The 18,576-nt window shown below is 40.2% G+C and overlaps 3 protein-coding genes across 3 annotated transcripts; 1 reads left to right on the plus strand and 2 right to left on the minus strand.

Moving 5' to 3' along the window:
* Positions 1-107: 107 nt before the first annotated feature.
* On the minus strand, positions 108-3,716 carry aqp7 (aquaporin 7). Its single transcript, XM_079156557.1, has 6 exons — positions 3,472-3,716; positions 2,582-2,708; positions 2,353-2,490; positions 2,072-2,190; positions 1,728-1,945; positions 108-1,589 (listed from the first exon to the last, which is right to left on the minus strand). The coding sequence occupies exons 1-6, from the start codon at positions 3,607-3,609 to the stop codon at positions 1,409-1,411; spliced, it is 921 nt and encodes a 306-aa protein (XP_079012683.1). The 5' UTR covers positions 3,610-3,716; the 3' UTR covers positions 108-1,408.
* A 1,650-nt stretch (positions 3,717-5,366) lies between these two features.
* On the plus strand, positions 5,367-13,176 carry LOC306694171 (retinol dehydrogenase 12). The gene is made up of 6 exons (XM_079156904.1): positions 5,367-5,769; positions 8,532-8,771; positions 9,201-9,290; positions 9,447-9,635; positions 10,330-10,439; positions 12,809-13,176. Exons 1-6 carry the CDS (start codon positions 5,613-5,615, stop codon positions 12,986-12,988), a joined length of 966 nt encoding a protein of 321 aa, XP_079013030.1. The 5' UTR covers positions 5,367-5,612; the 3' UTR covers positions 12,989-13,176.
* A 144-nt stretch (positions 13,177-13,320) lies between these two features.
* Positions 13,321-15,708, minus strand: mlnl (motilin-like). The gene is made up of 5 exons (XM_079156905.1): positions 15,612-15,708; positions 14,889-15,019; positions 13,894-13,995; positions 13,657-13,762; positions 13,321-13,449 (listed from the first exon to the last, which is right to left on the minus strand). Exons 2-5 carry the CDS (start codon positions 15,006-15,008, stop codon positions 13,442-13,444), a joined length of 336 nt encoding a protein of 111 aa, XP_079013031.1. The 5' UTR covers positions 15,009-15,019; positions 15,612-15,708; the 3' UTR covers positions 13,321-13,441.
* Positions 15,709-18,576: the final 2,868 nt, after the last annotated feature.

Consider the following 18,576-nt stretch of genomic DNA (forward strand, 5'->3'; position numbering starts at 1 on the left):
ATATATATATATATATATATATATATATATATATATATATATATATATATATATATATATATATATATATATATATATATAATATATATATACAATTTGCACAGATGTGTTAAAATGGGTAAATATAGCTCATATGATTGTGATTGTAAAACTGAAGGAAACGGTAAGAAAGAAAAATAATACTGTGTCGGTTTCAGCTGTGGCAGTAAAAGTGCTTGTAGGACTGAGGACTTGTATCTACAATTTGAAACTCAAAATGAAATGATCGCAGATTGATCCGCTGATCGCACTCAGCGTCAGTGGAAACGGCTGTGTGTATTCGACAGATGCCTCAGAGCTTCAGTATCAAACTTTACATGACTTCAGAGTTCATGCAAATCTGAACCATGAAATGTTACATTATGAAAGACTGATAAAAAAAAAATCTTACATGGCTCAGGTAAAAAAAAAAGTTGCTCACTGGCCGATGCATCACTGCAGCATCTCACTGATGCTGTGTCTCTCTGTTAACTTCACAAATATAGGAATGCATATTGTTTTTATTTGTATAATGACATCTGCTCTGACGACTCCATATCAATGAACTGATGCACTATAGCTTTATCTATTTAGGGCTCTTGATGCCAAAAGTATACCGCTCAGCAGACCTAATAGACATCTAGGGTTAACTTTTTGGTTGAAGTACCTTGGGGCTCCAGCAAAGTTAATCAAGACACATTTACACTTTTTATCTGTAGGCTCCTGTGCACTGGATTGTTTTAGAGATGAATGTGTGTATTATCTTTGGTTGTGCTGCTGCCCTTTCAAGCTGTAAGGAGCCAACTCCTCCTGTCCCTTTTTTATTTTCCTAAAGATACATGTTTATGTATGTGCAATGTATGGTTTACTATTTAAAATCCAATGTAGTTTCCAAGCTGATGTAAGTCGTCTCCTGTTGATTGTTATTTATGATGTCGTTGTTTGTCGGTTGTTTCAGCTGCTATAACCTCACTAATATAAACGTGAAATATAAGCTGCAAAGTCAGTTTTTTCTTCTTGAATGCATATAAATGGCTCGTAATGTTCAACCATTTGATCTTAATGTAGTTACTATAACTAGTATGGATTGGGTCAATAAGCCTTAGATGTCAGCGTCACGGTTGAAAATATCTAATGTATGTGTTGCAGCTACTGACAAGTAGAGAGAGTGCAGTTGAGTAACTAATGTTGATGATCGAAATCATGACATAAAACTGACTCATTTATAAATTGCTTAAGAAGTTCAAAACCTTATTTAGCCGTCTAAGCAGTTTGTTTTTGGGCTATTTTTTTTTTTTAACCCTTCATAGTCATGGAATGTTTCGACTGCATACAGATGTGCAAATAGCTTTACAGGCCGTACGTAGTTGGGGGCCCTCAGACACATACATTAGCACATGTTTTCTTGTTTCTCCAGAGGGGCCCTCTCCTCAAACTCGTCCACCAGCCCCTCATCCTGTTCAGAGAGAGGGGGGTGGTGCATTTCCACCAATGCCCTGTAGAGCCCTGCCCCCAATACTCCTCCAATGGGGGGGGCAACGAGAGGCACCCACCACCACCCATTTCCAGACCTGCACAGATAAAGACAAATAACTGTGAACATGGGTCATTTAATAATTAACAGAGATGTCCTGCCCTCGTCTCACCCCTAGTCACTGTGACATAATACAAATCCTGCCCCCAAAAGCCAGTGTATCCTTCCTGTGTACCTGAACACATCACCCCCCCAGCCTGCTATGGCAGTGAAGACTCTGGGTGCGATGTCTCTGGTCGGGTTGATGGCATAGCCACTGTTGCTGCCCAGAGAAATGCCAATGAGCATCACCAGGAGACCCACTGCGACGGGCTCGCTGCCCGGTGCCGCCGGTTTGTTCTTCTGATCCGACAAAGCCATCAAGCAGAGCAGCAGCATGGCTGTGCCGAACACCTGGCACACACACAAAAACATCACCATAGATAGCTGCGCGTCAACAACAAAGAAAATGATCAAGGCAGACTGTGTTAGATGATGGTGATTTGTCGCTGTAATCCTTTAATCCTGTTTCGTGTCTACCTGATCAAAGAATCCAGCCAGCAAGGAGAGGTACGGTGCAGGATAGGTGGCAAAGATACCTGCTGTGGCCTTCACTCCTGTTACAGTCAGGTTTCCTCCACAATAGTCATATATGGCTTCTGCATATGGAAACAATTTGGACAAGACAGATACTCTTAGATGTATGACTGCCACCAGAAGTAGAATAGAAATAGAGAAATCATACATGGGCAAGAGAAGTAAATATATAACATTCAATAAGACTACAGGTGTTCAGTGCCGGACATGCAGTGTGCCCTCACCATAATAGACAGCATAGATCGTCCCTGCGGCCAGGAATGACCCAAATAGTTGCGCAAAAACATACAGAGGCAGCATCTTCCACCCAAGGCGGCCAAAGGTGCACATGGTGAATGACACTGCTGCATTCATGTGAGCCCCTGATGGAGAATGAGAAATATGGGTCGGATGATGGGGATTTGTGATGGCTTTTAAGGATTCTATAGAGTTCACAAGGGTCAGCTGTCGTACCTGAGACCTTCCCTCCGACATGAACCCCCATAGCAACACCCAGTCCGAAACCCAGATTGATGCTGATGTACTGTCCGTACGCTCCCTCTCCTGTCACTACCTGGGCCACAGACCCCAGGCCAAACACCTGGACGCAGAGAGAAGTAATTGTGCACAGGCGACATTTAAAGAGAAGCAAACTACACGAGGCTAATTTAGGGGAAAGCATTCCAGCCAACAGGATATGTAAAGCAGCAAAAAGAAGGATGAGCACAAGAGTTGCGTCAATGAAGTCTCCGTGAGGCAGCCAAGATGTGACTGGATGAATGTTTTTGTTTAGAAATGTTGGTACTGTAAGTGTAAAACAAGCTGAACTGAACCAAACTCTGTCATATAACTTTTAACCCGGTGAAACTTAGAGACTGTGGTTCCGGTGGGGGAAAAAAAACTGACACTGAAAAACATTCATTCAGGAAACAGGAAACATGTGGTTCCTCATTCGAAAGTAACGCGTATTTAGATTTAAAGTGAGTTTGGGTATTCCAAGTAAAGCCTGCAAGGTTCTAAGTATAGGGTTTATTGTAACAGCTGACACACAACATGTGACTTTTGAAACCCACTCCATGTGGCCCACTGCCTGACCATTACTCTGGCAACACTAGATTTCCTGGTTGACCCACTAGAACCAACCAATCCCCTCCCACGACCCACATCATGTGACGGTAATGTGCTTTTTAGTCTGAACTTTATCAGGGTCAAGAACATGGCATTAATAATTAATGGCACATGTTTGTTACAGATAAGCATGCCTCAAAGCAGAGAGAACGTGAAATTGTCACCAGAATGATGGATATGAGAGACTTTTAGACGTCTAAAACCACACATTATTATACAAAGCAAGCGTTTCTTACCATCATGATATATGTGCAAAGGGATTCAGCGAGTCCCACTCGAACAAGTTCATTCTTTATCCAAACTCTGGGTCTAGTTACATTCATTATTTTCCGCTGAGAGACCCCTAGTTCGACTGACTGCACCAAGTCCTTCATTTCTCCTTCTTCTCTTCTTTACTCCCTTTTCTTTTGGAGTTTATTTAATAATTTCGCAAAAATAAAGATCAAGTTCTGACCCCCTTGAAGAATCTATGTGGTGCCTCCTGCCATGTCAGAGAGTAGTCCAAAAACAAGTCTCTTTCTGGCTGCTTGCCTCCTCTATCCTCCTCCCCCTCTAACGTCTCTTCTTGTCTAATCTACTCTCTTTATGTGTGTGTGTGTGTCTCCCTCTCTCTGTCACACATACACATTGGGATTTGTCCTCTCTTCATAGCCTTAATCTAGCCCCCTGGTCCCGGATACTTTCCACAGTCTTTACTTTACCCGAGGATACCAATGAGGATAACTGTTAAAGATTTACCTGATAAAAAAGATGTATTTAATGTTCTCGTGTGAAATATATTGGATCACTGTGGTCACTGGGTAGAGATTATTTAAAATGTTGCCACTTGTATATTTATTCAGTTCTTTTCCTGGACAACATGCCACTCTTATCAATGAAAAGTCTGTTCAAATAAAACATAAGAAGTTTCAAGGTGACAATAAAAACTGGTGAAACCTTCTAATTACACAACTAGAGATATTTGCTACACTTCTTTAAACTACTGGCGCGTTCATCCACTTTTAGTGTCCCCTGGAAACATCCCTAAGTGTGTTTTTACCTGCGACCAGCGGTTCTAAAGCTGACTTAGTCAGTTGGTCAGTCAGTCAACAAAATACTGCAACAGTTTTCACACCAGGAGGCTGAAATTTGGCATGGAGGTCAAGTCTGTGGCCGTGAAGATGTGTGTTAGTGTTCATGCACATTGGCAAAAAGGGGGTGTGGCCGAGAGCAAAAAGACACATCATTTATCAACGGATTTAGATACAGTGGCTGATCTCATGAACCGTTTGTGGTCAAATCTTGTGGGAGGCATTGCTGCACTCTGCAGAGAGTTCCTCTCTAACTAAGGTGTTGTTCTGTGGTTGTAGCATACTATGTGCTGTCAAATTGGTAAATGTGTGTCTGAATGGGCTTGTGTGTTCTTAATTAGCGATATTGTCATTGCCATTTGTGTTTTCTTGAGTTGCAGTGTGTAGAGATCACTTGGTCACCGTAGGACACAAATTAATCATTGAAAATGAGTGTGCTAGTTTTCAGTGAAATAATCTAGAGAAGGTTCTTTTTGGGTTAAATTCTGAGACTCATTGACCTCCTTTAGTAAGGCTATTTTTCCACCTCATGTCTTTCTTGCACTTCAAACTACCAATGACTATGATCTTTCCACTCTGTGCAGCAGTCACGTATAGCTTCAGCCCAACAGACCAACACTTTGATCATGGGTGCGGTCAGAGATTCAACAGACTTTTGTACAGGAGTAGGATTGCTACTCAATTTGTACATTACTTCTTACTGTAGTAATGTTCAAGTATCAATTGTACAATTTTCACAAAGTGAAAATACTCCATGATTTCATCGTCATCAGATAAACCATTCAGCTAAACATAAAATGAAAGGGTAATAATGTCTAAGCTGCATAACATCCACACAATACCAGTTCAATTTATGAGCCAGTTTGACCTCTAGTGGCCAAAAAGGTCCACTGCCGTTATTTAGGCACACTATTCAGACAGACATCAGACTCTAAAGTTCAATCTGTTTGTACGGGAGAAAGTGAAATGTGCTGAAACGTCAAAAGTTAAGGGGGTGGTTGTACAGCCAGTACTGTGAGTCACCGTGAGCTGTGTGTTCTGCTGTCAGTGGCGTCCATACTTAACGGACAATTGTGAAGAACATTAAAAGCAGATGTTTTTTATGACGGGGAGCTATAGTTCAACCATTAACGCACAGTCCCTCTGCCCGAATGGGATTGTTCCATTATGCTGTAATTGTTTACAGCTGTCGGGATTTTAGGCATTAGGCACACCTACTTTGGGTAGAAGAAGGTGGCGCAAACTGTTCCAGCTATTCCCAGACTCCTCTTTCATTTCGTCTTTGCAGACGTTCAACCGACTGTGCAATGGTTTGGTTGGCTATCTTTTGTCACCCGGTCTGGGCCATTTTCACGGCGGTGCTGGCGGTCGTTGTGCGCATGCAGCGCAGAGGTCCCTGGGATCCAAAAGCCTGCTCCGTGCGCCTGAAGGGGAAGACCGCAATAGTGACAGGAGCCAATACAGGTTGGTTGAATGTGGCCACTTCCATTCTACTATGATCTGCATGGCATGCAACCTCACAGTTTTAATGGATGGTCATACCACACTATGCTCATATTAAAAGTCGTTGTCGTCATTCCCTGAAATAGAACTAGCAGTAAATACAAAATTAAAACTGAGACAAGACACGCCTTGTGTGGCTGTGAATGTTTAATCTAGATTACATTTATAGTATCTTATTCACTATATGAGTAAGAGCTGCATGCTGCTTCAGAGAAAGATACATGTTAGGCGAGTAAATAGCAAGTGAAGTAACAAGTTTAAGAATTGTTTTGGCAGCAATGACTAACTATCATCTTGAGTTATATTAAGTCTTCCTTAGAACTCAACTTTAGTAGTAACTCTGAATTGCCTGCAGTATGATCAGTTTGTAACTGTCACTATTACTCATACTTAATTACCTAATTACTTTGTTAATATTTCATTTCTCACCATTATGTTCCCCCCTCAAATAACAAGGATTTTTCTTTCACTAAATCTGTGCTATTGATATATTTATTTTTACTAATTCCCTTTGACTGTATATATATATATATATATATATATATATATATATATATATATATATATATATATATATATATATATATATATATATATATTCTAAATGTATATTATCGTGTATCGTGAAATTATGCCTTTTTTACTGTGAAGTTTGTAAGATTATATTACATGGTATAAGTATCCTTGTTACTGTATTATCACTGTGAAGCCCCTTGACCTTAACTAGTCTGATCATGACCAAGCAGGATGAGAATTACCTCTGGCTTCCCAGTTATACATTTTGGTCCCTTTTTTCCCTCTTTAAAATATCAACTTTGTCAGGTTTTAGATTGTTCAATTTCAAGTTTATTTGTATAGCTCCACTTCATACAAATAACGCAATTCAAAGTGCTTTACATGGTCATTTAGAAAGCAAGGCATGCATCAACAGAAAAGATGCATAGAGCAGTGGCACTAAAAGCAGCAAAGGGTCAGTTGCACTCTGAATTAGCTTCAGAGCTATTTTTGCCCCAAGAAGAGATCACTGATGGAGGGTCTTTCCAGAGTTTGTTGTAACCGTTATCCCTAGTTACTCCAGTGAGACCACAGCGCCAAGTCCCATGTTGGTGCCACCATTTTGGAATGGAAGTTATTCCATGTATTTGCCCGATTTTCCAGCCTAACCCCAAACAACATTTCTCACATTTATGTAAAACAAGAAAGTTTCCTTCCCCACATGATATCAAGCAAACAATAAAGAGAATCGGCATTGCTGCCAGATTGGGCGGTTTTCTTCTCAGTTGGGCTACTTTTGATCTAATTACAAGTTTTCAGTCATGATTCACTTGATACAATTCTGAAAACCAAGGACACGTAGTTTCACAGATAACAGATGGGAGGCTAAGACAACCCACAACAGGGAGACAAACATTGTTTTCCGGCACGTCAATGCTGCACCCTCTCACCAAGCAATCATAATGGAAGGCATGAGGACAGATATACACAGAATCAGCACGATGCCTGATCTCTCTTCAGAAACTGTTTTAAAGGGTCCACTTCACCAAAACTACAAAACAGATTTTCTCCCTTGCCTTTTTAGATTAAGAGATATGCTGTCAACAGTTTTCATAGGGACTATGACGTGATCGGGATCGTTGCCAGATACCACAAACATTCTGCTTTGGTCACAACTATCAATTCCTCTCCATGCTTCAGTCTATACCTCCACAAATTCATCCAGAAAAAAACTATAAATGGACTTTTATTTCTCTTCCTCTCCCAGGTTTGCCATCCAGATTAGCTATTGGTCTGTTAACAGTGTCCACATGAATCACTATAGAAACCTGGCTAAAGAAGGAAATCAATGATTGCAACATCAGCTATTCGGGGTTTCAAATCTGCTTTATTTCCAAGTTATACATCCTACAGCTGTTTAGCATTAGGCAAGAACTAGTTTACCAGTGCAGTGCATGCAGCTAGCTGCATCTGTTTTGTTAGAAAGTTGACAGAGGAGAACATCTTGGATCCTGTCTACCAACTGTGCTAATCATTACAGAGCATATTACAAATTAAGTCATTATTCCATTACATGTTTCCCAGTGTTTGAAAACTGGCACATGCCATCCGCGTAGAGTAAAGGTGGAGAGTGAAGCGAACTTAAAGCTGCATTACTTAAATGTTTCCAGTGCAGATACACATCGTACTGATTACAAGGTCGATAGGAGTTGAGGTGCGGCCCAGAAAACCAGGAGAGCAACCGCAGTCGTGTGATACTTCTCTGTGGGTTTGTCACTACGAGTGACACCATTCACATTAGTTATTATTAAAAGTCAAACAATCCAAACTCACAAACAAAGCAGTGAGATTCCTTTGTTACTACTAGCTATTATTATTGACTCTCTCACATTCATCCACAACTTGACACAGCCCAGTTCGCTCTCTGCTGAGAGAAGCTGCTCACACACACACCTGTTGACACCATCAACAGATTATCTCCACCAATATCACAGGCAGAACAACAAGAGCAAAAGTCACACTTTACCATGGAGCTGACCCCCTTTAACAGATCGTAACCTTGTGGAACGCAAATAAACTGCAACCTTGCTGCTACATTTACAGATTAACTAACTGAACTGAAATCAACAGTTTAAAGCTAGATTGTGTAATATTTAAATAAAGACACATTTATTCTCTTTAAAGTAAAGTATTGCAAACAAATCTTTTGCTCTCTTTCACTTTGCTAGGCATCGGGAAGTTCATTGCCTTGGACTTTGCACGTCGGGGGGCTCGTGTTATTCTGGCCTGTCGAAGCGAAGCCCGGGGGACAGCAGCACTTAAAGAAATCAAGGAGAAGACAGGAAACTCTGACATCCACCTGCGTCTGGTGGACCTGTCTTCTCTGGACTCTGTCAGGGAATTTGCCAAGGGGATTCTCACAGAGGAGAAAGCTCTCCACATCCTCGTCAACAATGCTGGAGTATCAGGTGATACATGTGCACGCAGCAGAAATGGAATGTTAGTTTTAAAGCTGCACTGGGCAATTCTAGGACCAGAAATATCAACAAGAGTTAACCCTAGGAGCCATGCAGTGTGCTAACGGAATCCCAACACTATGTGCTCAGACTTGGCAAAGCTCCCAGCGGAGCGACAGAAGACGTTGTACAACTCTCTCCATGACCTTTATGTTGGTGGACTTTCCTTTTTAAAGTTGCAATGAATAAGTCAATGTCCTCATAATTTGCAAAAACAACTGCGTACGTAGAAGGTGAAGTCAGGTTAGGTTAAATTAAAGGTTGTAATATTTACAGAATGCATTATGCCAATGTGAGGTACTCCTAACTAGAAGTGCACATGTGTTTGTTTATCTAATCTTAGTTGTTAAATCCAATAAATGTTTTAAATTCTACTATCAGGTTTACCCAGGCAGATAACCAAGGATGGGTTTGAGTCTTCTTTTGCCACCAACCACCTGGGACCATTTCTCCTCACCAACCTGCTGCTGGGTAAGTCTCTCTTTAATACAGCAGTTATGTTGTGGGTATGAAATGATGATTACCTGTCATTGTCATGACGTACTTCATATTTTGTCTTCTGTTTGTCTCTCTGCTCCTCGTGTCTTTTTCCTTTCCTCGCGCCGCATGCCTCTGCTTCACACCCAGACCTGATGAAGAGTTCAACTCCAGCGCGTATTGTCACCCTCGCCTCAGTCAACCATAAGAAGGGTGAAGTGGACTTTTCTCATTTTCATGGCGAGAACCTCACTTATCACATGGATTCTGTCTACAACCACACGAAGCTGCACAATGTCATCTGTACGAAGGAGCTAGCGCGCAGGCTAGAAGGGACAGGTGGGCTAAAATCAAGATTATTCTATTATCCATTGGTATAGCGATTGCATGGTCTATTCTATTGAATATGTACATCAGTAAATGAGACAACCCTGTAACCAAAAGACCAAAAATTCACCTTTTATTTTGTTTTAATTAGGCACCTTTGGTTGTCATTTTTAATTCTATATACTAAATGTTGTAACATTATGCTCATAGTTCTAATAATTTAGCACCGCTGCTTACTAAACAGGATCTGTGACATGAACTTCTTGCAATGAACACGTTTGTTTATGCGTTATGTGCTTGCCACCTCTGCTCTTCGTCAAACACACACACACGAGTGGTGTCTGTCCTGAACTTAAAGTCTCTAAAAGGGAACCAGATGAAGGCACGCAAACATTCTAGCTTTTAGCCAAGCAGCTGAAACTAATTTTCCCCTTTTGAGCCATCTGAAAAGATTAGAAAAATAATCAACAGACGAAAGTCTGCATTCAAAGACTGGCCTTGCTTACATTTTCTGTCCCTCTTTGTTTCTATGTTTTCTGTGGATGTTTGTGTCTGTCTGTGTCTGTGTGTGTGTGTGTGTGTGTGTGTGTGTGTGTGTGTGTGTGTGTGTGTGTGTGTGTGTGTGTGTGTGTGTGTGTGTGTGTGTGTGTGTGTGTGTGTGTGTGTGTGTGTGTGTGTGTGCCTCTATGTGTTTACTTGCATGTAGGTGTCACGGCAAACTCTGTCCACCCTGGTATTGTCATGACGGAAGTGTTGAGACACTATCCATTCATGATTCGTTTTCTTTTCAACCTGGTTGGATTTTTCTTTTTCAAGGTGAGTACATCGTTGCATTTATTTTAGCAGAGTCACTGTCCACATCATTTCCCCACTGTCCTGTTTTGCAGCTTTCCGGGTTGAATGTGACTGGTTGTTGATCAGTATCCTCCTCCTAGTATTTAAATGCACTCTCACCTAATTTGCTGCAGACGAGAGACTGGTTTGGCAGAATCAATATCAGAAAGCCAAGCATCACGGTCTGCCTGCTGAGATAGAGCGTGCTCAGTGAATCGGGTACTATGTTCAGGTCAACAAGACCTGCTATTCCCTCAACTGGGGACGCTAGAGTTACAATACTCCATGGCAAACTGAGCAATTACATTATTACTTATCAAAGGCATGTGGCCCCGTTATGAGAGTTGACCTACCTGTAGTGTTCCAGTTAAAACTGACCAACTTTCAATTTAATTAATTTGGGAACGCCTGAGCTTGAAATTTTAAACAGCCACCGATATAGGGCAATATATACAATATATTGACAATATATATATTATTAGGCCCAAACCTTGATTGCAAGTCAGGATGTTTGCGTATGAGTATGTGTGTATGCATGTGGCCATGTTGCAACAGCTGGCTGAAATTGTTTCTAGTAGGGCTTTTTCACGGAAAACATTTTGACATGTCGGGAAAAGCGCCAGAATAAATAATGTAATTAATGACGGCTGATGGCTATTTAGCTGCTTTGATTTCACTTTTGTTCATTCTGGCCGACTGACACTGTCACTTGGACGCTTAAATATAGCGGAGCCATCATTAATGTTATTAGTAACACCTGTGCTTTACCTAGTTTGACGAGTCACAATGTTTTATTGTGAGAAAGGTCAAATGTCTGCTGTAAAGATATGTTGTTTTAATGATTAGCCAGAGCACAAGCTCAATGTGCAGACCAGCAGAAAACTGCTAGAAAAACAAGACAGAGAAGTTGAAGTTCTACCACATGCTTCATCAGTGGTGGAAATCTGATCATATAAACTAAATATAGAACTTGGTACAAACACACATTGTTCTGTGGAATCCCTTGTTCTTCCGCTATGACTCAGACTTCCAATGAACCAAAGGCAGAAAAGTCAGCACTAGGAATACCAGAGATTTTGATGAATCAGATGAAATGTGTAAGAAGAGCTCAATACCCTTTTTGATCATTTTCAAAATTGAAAGAGTTTAAGGAGACACAGATATTGTGACAAGCTAAAGGATAAAGCTAATATTCTATTTGTTCTTATTGTTAACAAATCCCATGAAAAGCCCAAAACCACTGAATGACTCTTCGCTAAGCCCGTCCTCCCTTTGTTAGTGTCACTCAAACTTTCCAATCCAGCATGTATGCAATGAACACATTGATTTACCACTCAAACATACTGTTTGAAACAATTGGACTGTCGTTTTTACCAGCTAAAATTCTAACTGTTATAGACAGTATTTATGAGCTGTAGCCAGCATTAACTCAGCGGTTGAAAACTCTGACTATCTGAGCTTTTATGTGTCAAGCTGACTTGTAATGAGTAACCGGCAAAGGGCCATTTATGCATTTGATGAATACAAACAGCATATAATGATAACTCAGTGTCATGTAATGATGCAGGAAAGACTAAGCTAAAAGGGATGCTTACCATCCATTTGGGGAAGAGGGCTTACTGATGAGTTGGCAAAGTAATCTTTGCTTTTTGCTACAAAATACTGATTAGAAATGACTTTGTCTTTTTAAAAGATGAACCTACTGTGTATACTTTGGAAGCATTTTTACTTTAAACAATAATTCAGATTCACTGCAACTGGTTTGAGATATTATTTCTATCAGTTATATGTCAGACAGGGCAAAAAAAGCAGATAATCCCTCATTCCACAGGAAAACTGGTGTCCTCAGCGGACCCATCACATCACACGTGTGTGTGTTGATACAAATACTTTTGTTCCCTGGAATGGTTCAGGTTCAGGTTCAGGTTACTTTTATTGGTACCCGTAGGTATACTCGGTTTGCAACAGAGAGCGAGGCATGCAAGAATGCACTGACAACCGCATAATAGTGTGTCACTTGTAACCATAGCTGCACACACATAGCTTTCGCACCGCTTTTACATCTGGGATCCATCACCAGTTGTTGTGGCAGGTCTGTTTCACGGCTGGTCTTTTTCCAACCATTCTCAGAGTCCAAGCTCTTGACCTATATCACTTATCCTTCTGCCGTTCATCTGCCATGTGTGTCTTTAGGGGCAAACATGCTCAACATCTGGTTATACGAGACGCACATCAAGGCAGATATTGCACAAACTTCCCGTTTGCATATTTGCACCTACGGAGATATCTATCTGTACTGTTGTTGCTTGTACTCTCACATTTCCTCTTCATGATTATTTCCTTCCTCTCAGTCTTCAGAGGAGGGTGCAACCAGCTCAATCTACTGTGCAGTAGCAGAGGAAATGGAGGGAATAACTGGAAAGTATTGTGACAGCGACTGCTGTTTGGTCCTCCCCGCCCCTTTAGCTCGAGACGCTGCCCTGGCGGTCAAGGACTTTGAGATCAGCGAGAGGCTGACATCTAAGCTCTGAAACAACTATCAGGATAATGGAGGCTTGATAACAGAAAAGGGGTCAAATTCCACCCTCTTGCTGCACTTCTTAAGGGAACAGGTCCGACACAATGTGTCTTTAAAATAATCAGGCGACGTTTCTGAATGCACAAGTGAATAATGTCTTACTTGTAAAGCTTTAATCAATGTTCTGTGAGTAATTTTCGTTCATGAAAATGGTGAATGTTTTATTCTTTTATAGAAAGAAATGTGACTTTTATTCAGGTATGTGAATCACTGAGTTTCCTGAGACATGCTGACACCATGTGGCCAACTCATGCTTCTTCAGAAATGACAACAGAGGTTCTAATATTAGACACAAACACTTCCCTTTATTGACTTAATCTTTAACACACAATAAAACATTTGAGCAGTCAGTGCTTTTTGAAGAATTTGTACAGCGTTGGTTCATCCCCTGGTGTCTTCATCCTCGCTACTTGGCTGCAGAGACAGAGATAGTTTGAGAACAATATGGTCACCAAGGAGGTTTGTAATCACAGCACTATCACTTGTAAGTACAGTATGTGTATACTAATCATCTTTGGATAATAAAAGAAGAAACAAGGCCATGTTGTTGATCTGATTAGAAGCTTTTTTTAAATAAATAAATGTGTCTCACTACGTCTTTTACCATTTAAACATTTGTACCTTTCTGAAGTTCCTCCTCTATCTCATGGATGATCTCTTCGAGCACCGGAGTCACATGATCTAGCTGTTTGGGGGAAAGACGGACGGCGATCTCCACTGTTTTATCCTGGAGACACAAAAGAAGTGTTAATGACTTGAATTCAATGAGTCGGTTGGTGAAAACAGCAGGGGTATTGGGAGAGTGTGTCTGTGTGTGTGTGTGTGTGTGAGTGTGGGTGTGTGTGTGTGTGTGCTCACAGGATTTCCATCATGTTCCAGCCGAGGAAGCTGTTGGACTGTAACGTCTTCAAACTGACCATCCTCCGATCGTGGCTCCATGTCCTTTCTCCCTTCTCTCTCCTGCAGCACAGACACACAGAGACAAGTTTACACAAACATGGAAAACTAATGTAATACAGAATGATTTTCTACTACCACCAGTCATTCTTTCGTTGTACAAAAGTATGAAGAGCCACTACATATCTAAATCCCTTATCAATATACTCATTTATTTCCTGAGCCATAGACAGTTTATCAGCATCTTATACTGATTCAGCACTGAGAGCAACCTCCACTTGACCTTTTTTTGTGACTTTATCATTCAAACTTTGCAAAACTAAAACACTGTAAAGAAAAACTCACGAGAATTGTGAGTCTGGATTTGTCATTCCATGTCTTCTGTTGGATCAAATGGTGAAATTACTACCGATGTCAATTGTGATGTGTTTTGTGCTACTATGGCTGCAAATAATATTTTTTATTATTACTTAAGAATCTTTAAGTTATTCTCTCAATTACAAATCATTATTTGTTGTAAAATTAAAAGAAAGAATACAGACAAATGCCTACTACAATTCTAAACTCAAAGGGGTTGTCATCAAATAGTTTGTCTTGTCCAACCAACACACCAAAACCCAAAAGATGTTCAATTTAATAAAAATAAAAACAAAGAAAAGTAGCAAAACCTCATAACTGCGGAGCTGGAAACAAGGAAAGTTTAGCATTTTTTCCTGAAAGAATTACACGATTATTTGATTATGAAAGTATTTGTCTAATTGTTTCAGATCTAAAAACTGTATAGTGTCCTAATTTACATAACACAATCAAACTGTTGTACATCCAGTAAAGCCACAGGACAAAATGATGTGACACAAAGCCCTAACGAGCATTGAAAAGACATCAAGCATCACTATTAAATTGTTGCTCAGCTCTATTTCTGCTCACTGTCCAATCATCCAACCCCAGCTGCTTACCTTCATCAGCATCATCTCCTTTGGACTGAAGAAGGTGATGTGTCCCTCTGTCCTCTCAGCCAGCAGCGCCATCAGGCACGCCAACACCAAGCAACCAGTCACCGCTCTGCGCATGCTCATTCTGCTCAGTCCTGGACACATACACACACACACTTATACACATACTGTACATAGGCATACATTCAGAACAGTAACATGCAAGCGTACAGTACAGTCAGGGATTCAGGGGTGAGTGGCACTGAGGCCAGGCCACTTACAGGAATTAGGGAAGTGTTTTTAGCAGTGGGAAAGAGAGGCGACAGTCAAAAAAGGCCAACATAGTGTTTGACATAAAGTGTAATGTGTCTCTCTGTGTGTGTGTGTGTGTGTATGTGTGTGTGTGTGTGTGTGTGTGTGTGTGTCAGAAACAGTAACTGAGTGAAGCGTAAGAAGGACACAGAAGATCCCATGTCATTCTACAGTGGAGACGTTGACAAAGATATAGTAGATAGGGAGAAAGAGAGAGGCGGGATGAGGGAGGGGGGGAGGAGCATGAAAGTAACAAACAACAACCTGCTCCACTGACAAACGAGATAAGAGGCCAGGGTGGACCAGCCATACTTACAACAGCAAGATAGCTCTGAACACAAATGTAAGAGAATGAAGACAGCAAAGACAGGAGTATTAGAGAGGGGGGGGGGGTACAGAGAGGCAGGCAGGCAGGAGAAGCCGTAAGTTACTCACGTGCTGTGTCAGCTTTAGTTAGTTGTTTAAGGGAGTGTGCTTTAAGATGAGCAGAGCTTCTGAGCGTCTCAGCTTGTCCCCGTCAGCCTTTATATCGAGCCCTCTGCTGATCCCTGAGCTTTTTACTGTCCTCCCTCACATCCGCTCCTCAACGGGCTTCTTCAAGTACTCCCGTCCTCACTCCTAGAAACACACATATTACTCAGGAATCTGGCTTCTTTTTATTAGGGCAGTAAGCTCACCATGCTTTATGTATGTAGGCCTTTGACACAATTGACAACATGACACATTGATGAGCAAAACTCAAAGGTGGAAGAAGAACTCCGATTTTGTACGAATAAAAGAAACAATAACAGAGTGTAGAAATACTCTGTTAAATCTTTTTACGCATGCATCAAAACACACTTAAAAGTAAAAGTACTCACTATGCAGAATGGCCCGCTTCAGAATATTGTATATCAGATTATAGTTATTGATGCATTAACGTGTTCATCGCTCTAATAAAGCAGCTGGTAAAGGTGGAGCTAATTTTCATTTATTTGTATAAAGTTTATCCGCTCAGTAGCTTGTGAACTTCCCAGGGGATCAATAAAGTTTTTCCTTGATCTATAATATTACATCCTAATTTATTTGTTGAGTATGTATTGTATTATTAATTTGAACATGCTAAATAACAAGTAACTGAAGTTATCAAATGAATTAAGTGGAGTAAAAAGTGATGTAGTGGAGTAGAAATATAAAGCAGCAAAAAATGGATATTCTCAAGTAAAGTACAAGTACCTCAACATTGTATTTAAGTCTTTGAGTAAATGTACTTTTTACCCCCCTATGGCATATTATGGGGAGGTTTGTGTGAGCTACAGGATGCATATGTTCTACTCATGCAGAATAAGTCTGATGTGATAGTGAATTATTTGTAGAACTGACTGAACAAAGAAATCTCATGTCAGTCTCATTTAATCATTCTTACAGCATCACACAAGACAGCAAACACATTTGCACCAATCTAACCTTCAAGCGAACTTAGGAAGAAGATAAAACTAACTCCTTCATAACTCATCGTAAAACAGACTACTGCTAACTGAGAGGCACAATGCAGTTGTATGTGACTTTCATTCGGATCACCAAGCTAAATACTGAAAAAGGTTATTAGGATTAATACTGGACTTTAATTATGTGCCTCTTTGTGTGTGTGTGTGTGTGTGTGTGTGTGTGTGTGTGTGTGTGTGTGTGTGTAGCGGCCAGGAGGCAATCCGGCCAAAGAGGTCTGTCATAAATTTTCAGCTTTTAACTAATATCCAACACAATGTCACATTTACGACCTGCCAGGAATTTATAACAGACCCAAATGCATCCGCTTCTTGGAAACCTCATGACCCTAAAGAACTTAAATGCTTCTTCCTACATGTGACACTTATCCGTTTTCCTACATGATGGCGAAATGTTATTGCAGGCTGGGTTTACTTTGAGGAAAATTAAAAGTATTGCCACCGTTGTTTCTGTTTTATTGCAATTCAATGACACAAGCACAGCTTTGTATCTCTTCTGTAGCACTTCTTGTAACACCACAATGACGCACAAGCTCTCTTTACATTTTTCCATCACCTATAACGCTAGGCTCTTTATAATGTGTTCTTATGTTCATGGAATTCACTTGTCCTTTTTTTAACCAGCACTTTAACCTTATAGTCAGTGTTTTATTTCAAACCAAGTGTGTTGGGAGTACAGAGCCAAAATCGATTCAAATGAATCACTTCCAGCTTCCAACTGAATACTGCTTTTTTATTGGAGTTCCCGTTAAACGATACGTCTGGAAATATTATTTATTGTCTTAGTGTCATAAATTAACAAATACCATAAAAAGAAGAAATTCAACAAAGAGTTATACCACAAAGGTATTGTCTATGTAGCCAAAGCCTGATATAGTTTATTCCTGTGTGCCATTAATGGAGCTGGCACGAATAATTGAATAACCGATTGACAGAAAACTAATCTGCCCCTATTTCAATAATTGATTGAATGTTTAAGTATTTTTTTTAAGTGAAAACGGCAACAAATCTGTGGTTCTACTTTAAAATTTTTAATATTAGCTTGTTTTCTTAATGTGCAATGATAGTAACTATATCTTCGGGTTTTGGACCGGAAAAGAAAGAACACAATAATGAGACACACTGTTGCACTGGATGACATATTCCTTCATTATCATTATTTATTATGAGTCAGTCCTACATACACCACATGTATATATACCCACAAAAGCCCTAATGTGTAAGCTGTGGCTGAAAATAGTCCCCAACAAATGCAACATTTACTCTTCTTTGACTTTATTAAAATCAACAGAGTCCAGCTCTTTAAAGGTATTAACTGGGTCATTCTACAGAAACGGTGGAATCTAGTACAGATCTGCTGAAATGTATTTCTCCTTACATACCAAAAATGTATTGTATAACATCAACTAACGTCTAAACTTAATGATTCCACATAACATTGAGCTTAATGTATTTTTATTTTTCATGTCCTTTTGCAGCTTGTATGTGGCTCATTTATACAGGAATGTCACTGGTGTTACTGATGTTACCAGCAGGAGGAGTAACACCAGTGACTGTAACACCAATGGCAATATAGAGAAAAACCTACAATTTTAACAAAATGGCTGCCATGTGTAAGACCACATGTTTTCAGGCAAATCCAAATCATTACACTGTTCAATATAACCAGTTCTAATGTTCAGTTTCTTACCCCTGTGGCCAATACAAGAGTAACACAAATGACAGACTTAAAAGCTTTGCTCAAAATTCTCACATATATCATGATATTTTAAACAAATGAAGTAAGACATCTGATTTACCAGATGCCTTTGCCCACTGCACGTCCCCCAAGGACCTCTTGAACCAGGCAGAACCTCAAACGGTCAGTGTAGTATTTCAAAATAAGAGTGTTTTGTGTAGCATGTAACACCAATGAC

The sequence above is a fragment of the Pholis gunnellus genome (assembly GCF_910591455.1).
Source record: "Pholis gunnellus genome assembly, chromosome: 3".
NCBI classification, from domain to species: Eukaryota; Metazoa; Chordata; class Actinopteri; order Perciformes; family Pholidae; genus Pholis; species Pholis gunnellus.

Excerpts from the sequence above, each read along its gene's own strand:
- aqp7 (XM_079156557.1), bottom strand. The coding sequence starts at position 3,609 with ATGAAGGACTTGGTGCAGTCAGTCGAACTAGGGGTCTCTCAGCGGAAA. Across the intron at positions 2,709-3,471 it reads TTTGCACATATATCATGATG|GTGTTTGGCCTGGGGTCTGT; the intron begins GTAAGAAACGCT and ends CTCTGCGTCCAG. Across the intron at positions 1,946-2,071 it reads TGGCTGGATTCTTTGATCAG|GTGTTCGGCACAGCCATGCT; the intron begins GTAGACACGAAA and ends TGTGTGTGCCAG.
- LOC306694171 (XM_079156904.1), top strand. The coding sequence starts at position 5,613 with ATGGTTTGGTTGGCTATCTTTTGTCACCCGGTCTGGGCCATTTTCACG. Across the intron at positions 5,770-8,531 it reads AGTGACAGGAGCCAATACAG|GCATCGGGAAGTTCATTGCC; the intron begins GTTGGTTGAATG and ends TCACTTTGCTAG. Across the intron at positions 9,636-10,329 it reads GCGCAGGCTAGAAGGGACAG|GTGTCACGGCAAACTCTGTC; the intron begins GTGGGCTAAAAT and ends ACTTGCATGTAG.
- mlnl (XM_079156905.1), bottom strand. The coding sequence starts at position 15,008 with ATGAGCATGCGCAGAGCGGTGACTGGTTGCTTGGTGTTGGCGTGCCTG. Across the intron at positions 13,996-14,888 it reads AGGAGATGATGCTGATGAAG|GAGAGAGAAGGGAGAAAGGA; the intron begins GTAAGCAGCTGG and ends TCTGTGCTGCAG. Across the intron at positions 13,763-13,893 it reads TGGAACATGATGGAAATCCT|GATAAAACAGTGGAGATCGC; the intron begins GTGAGCACACAC and ends TTGTGTCTCCAG.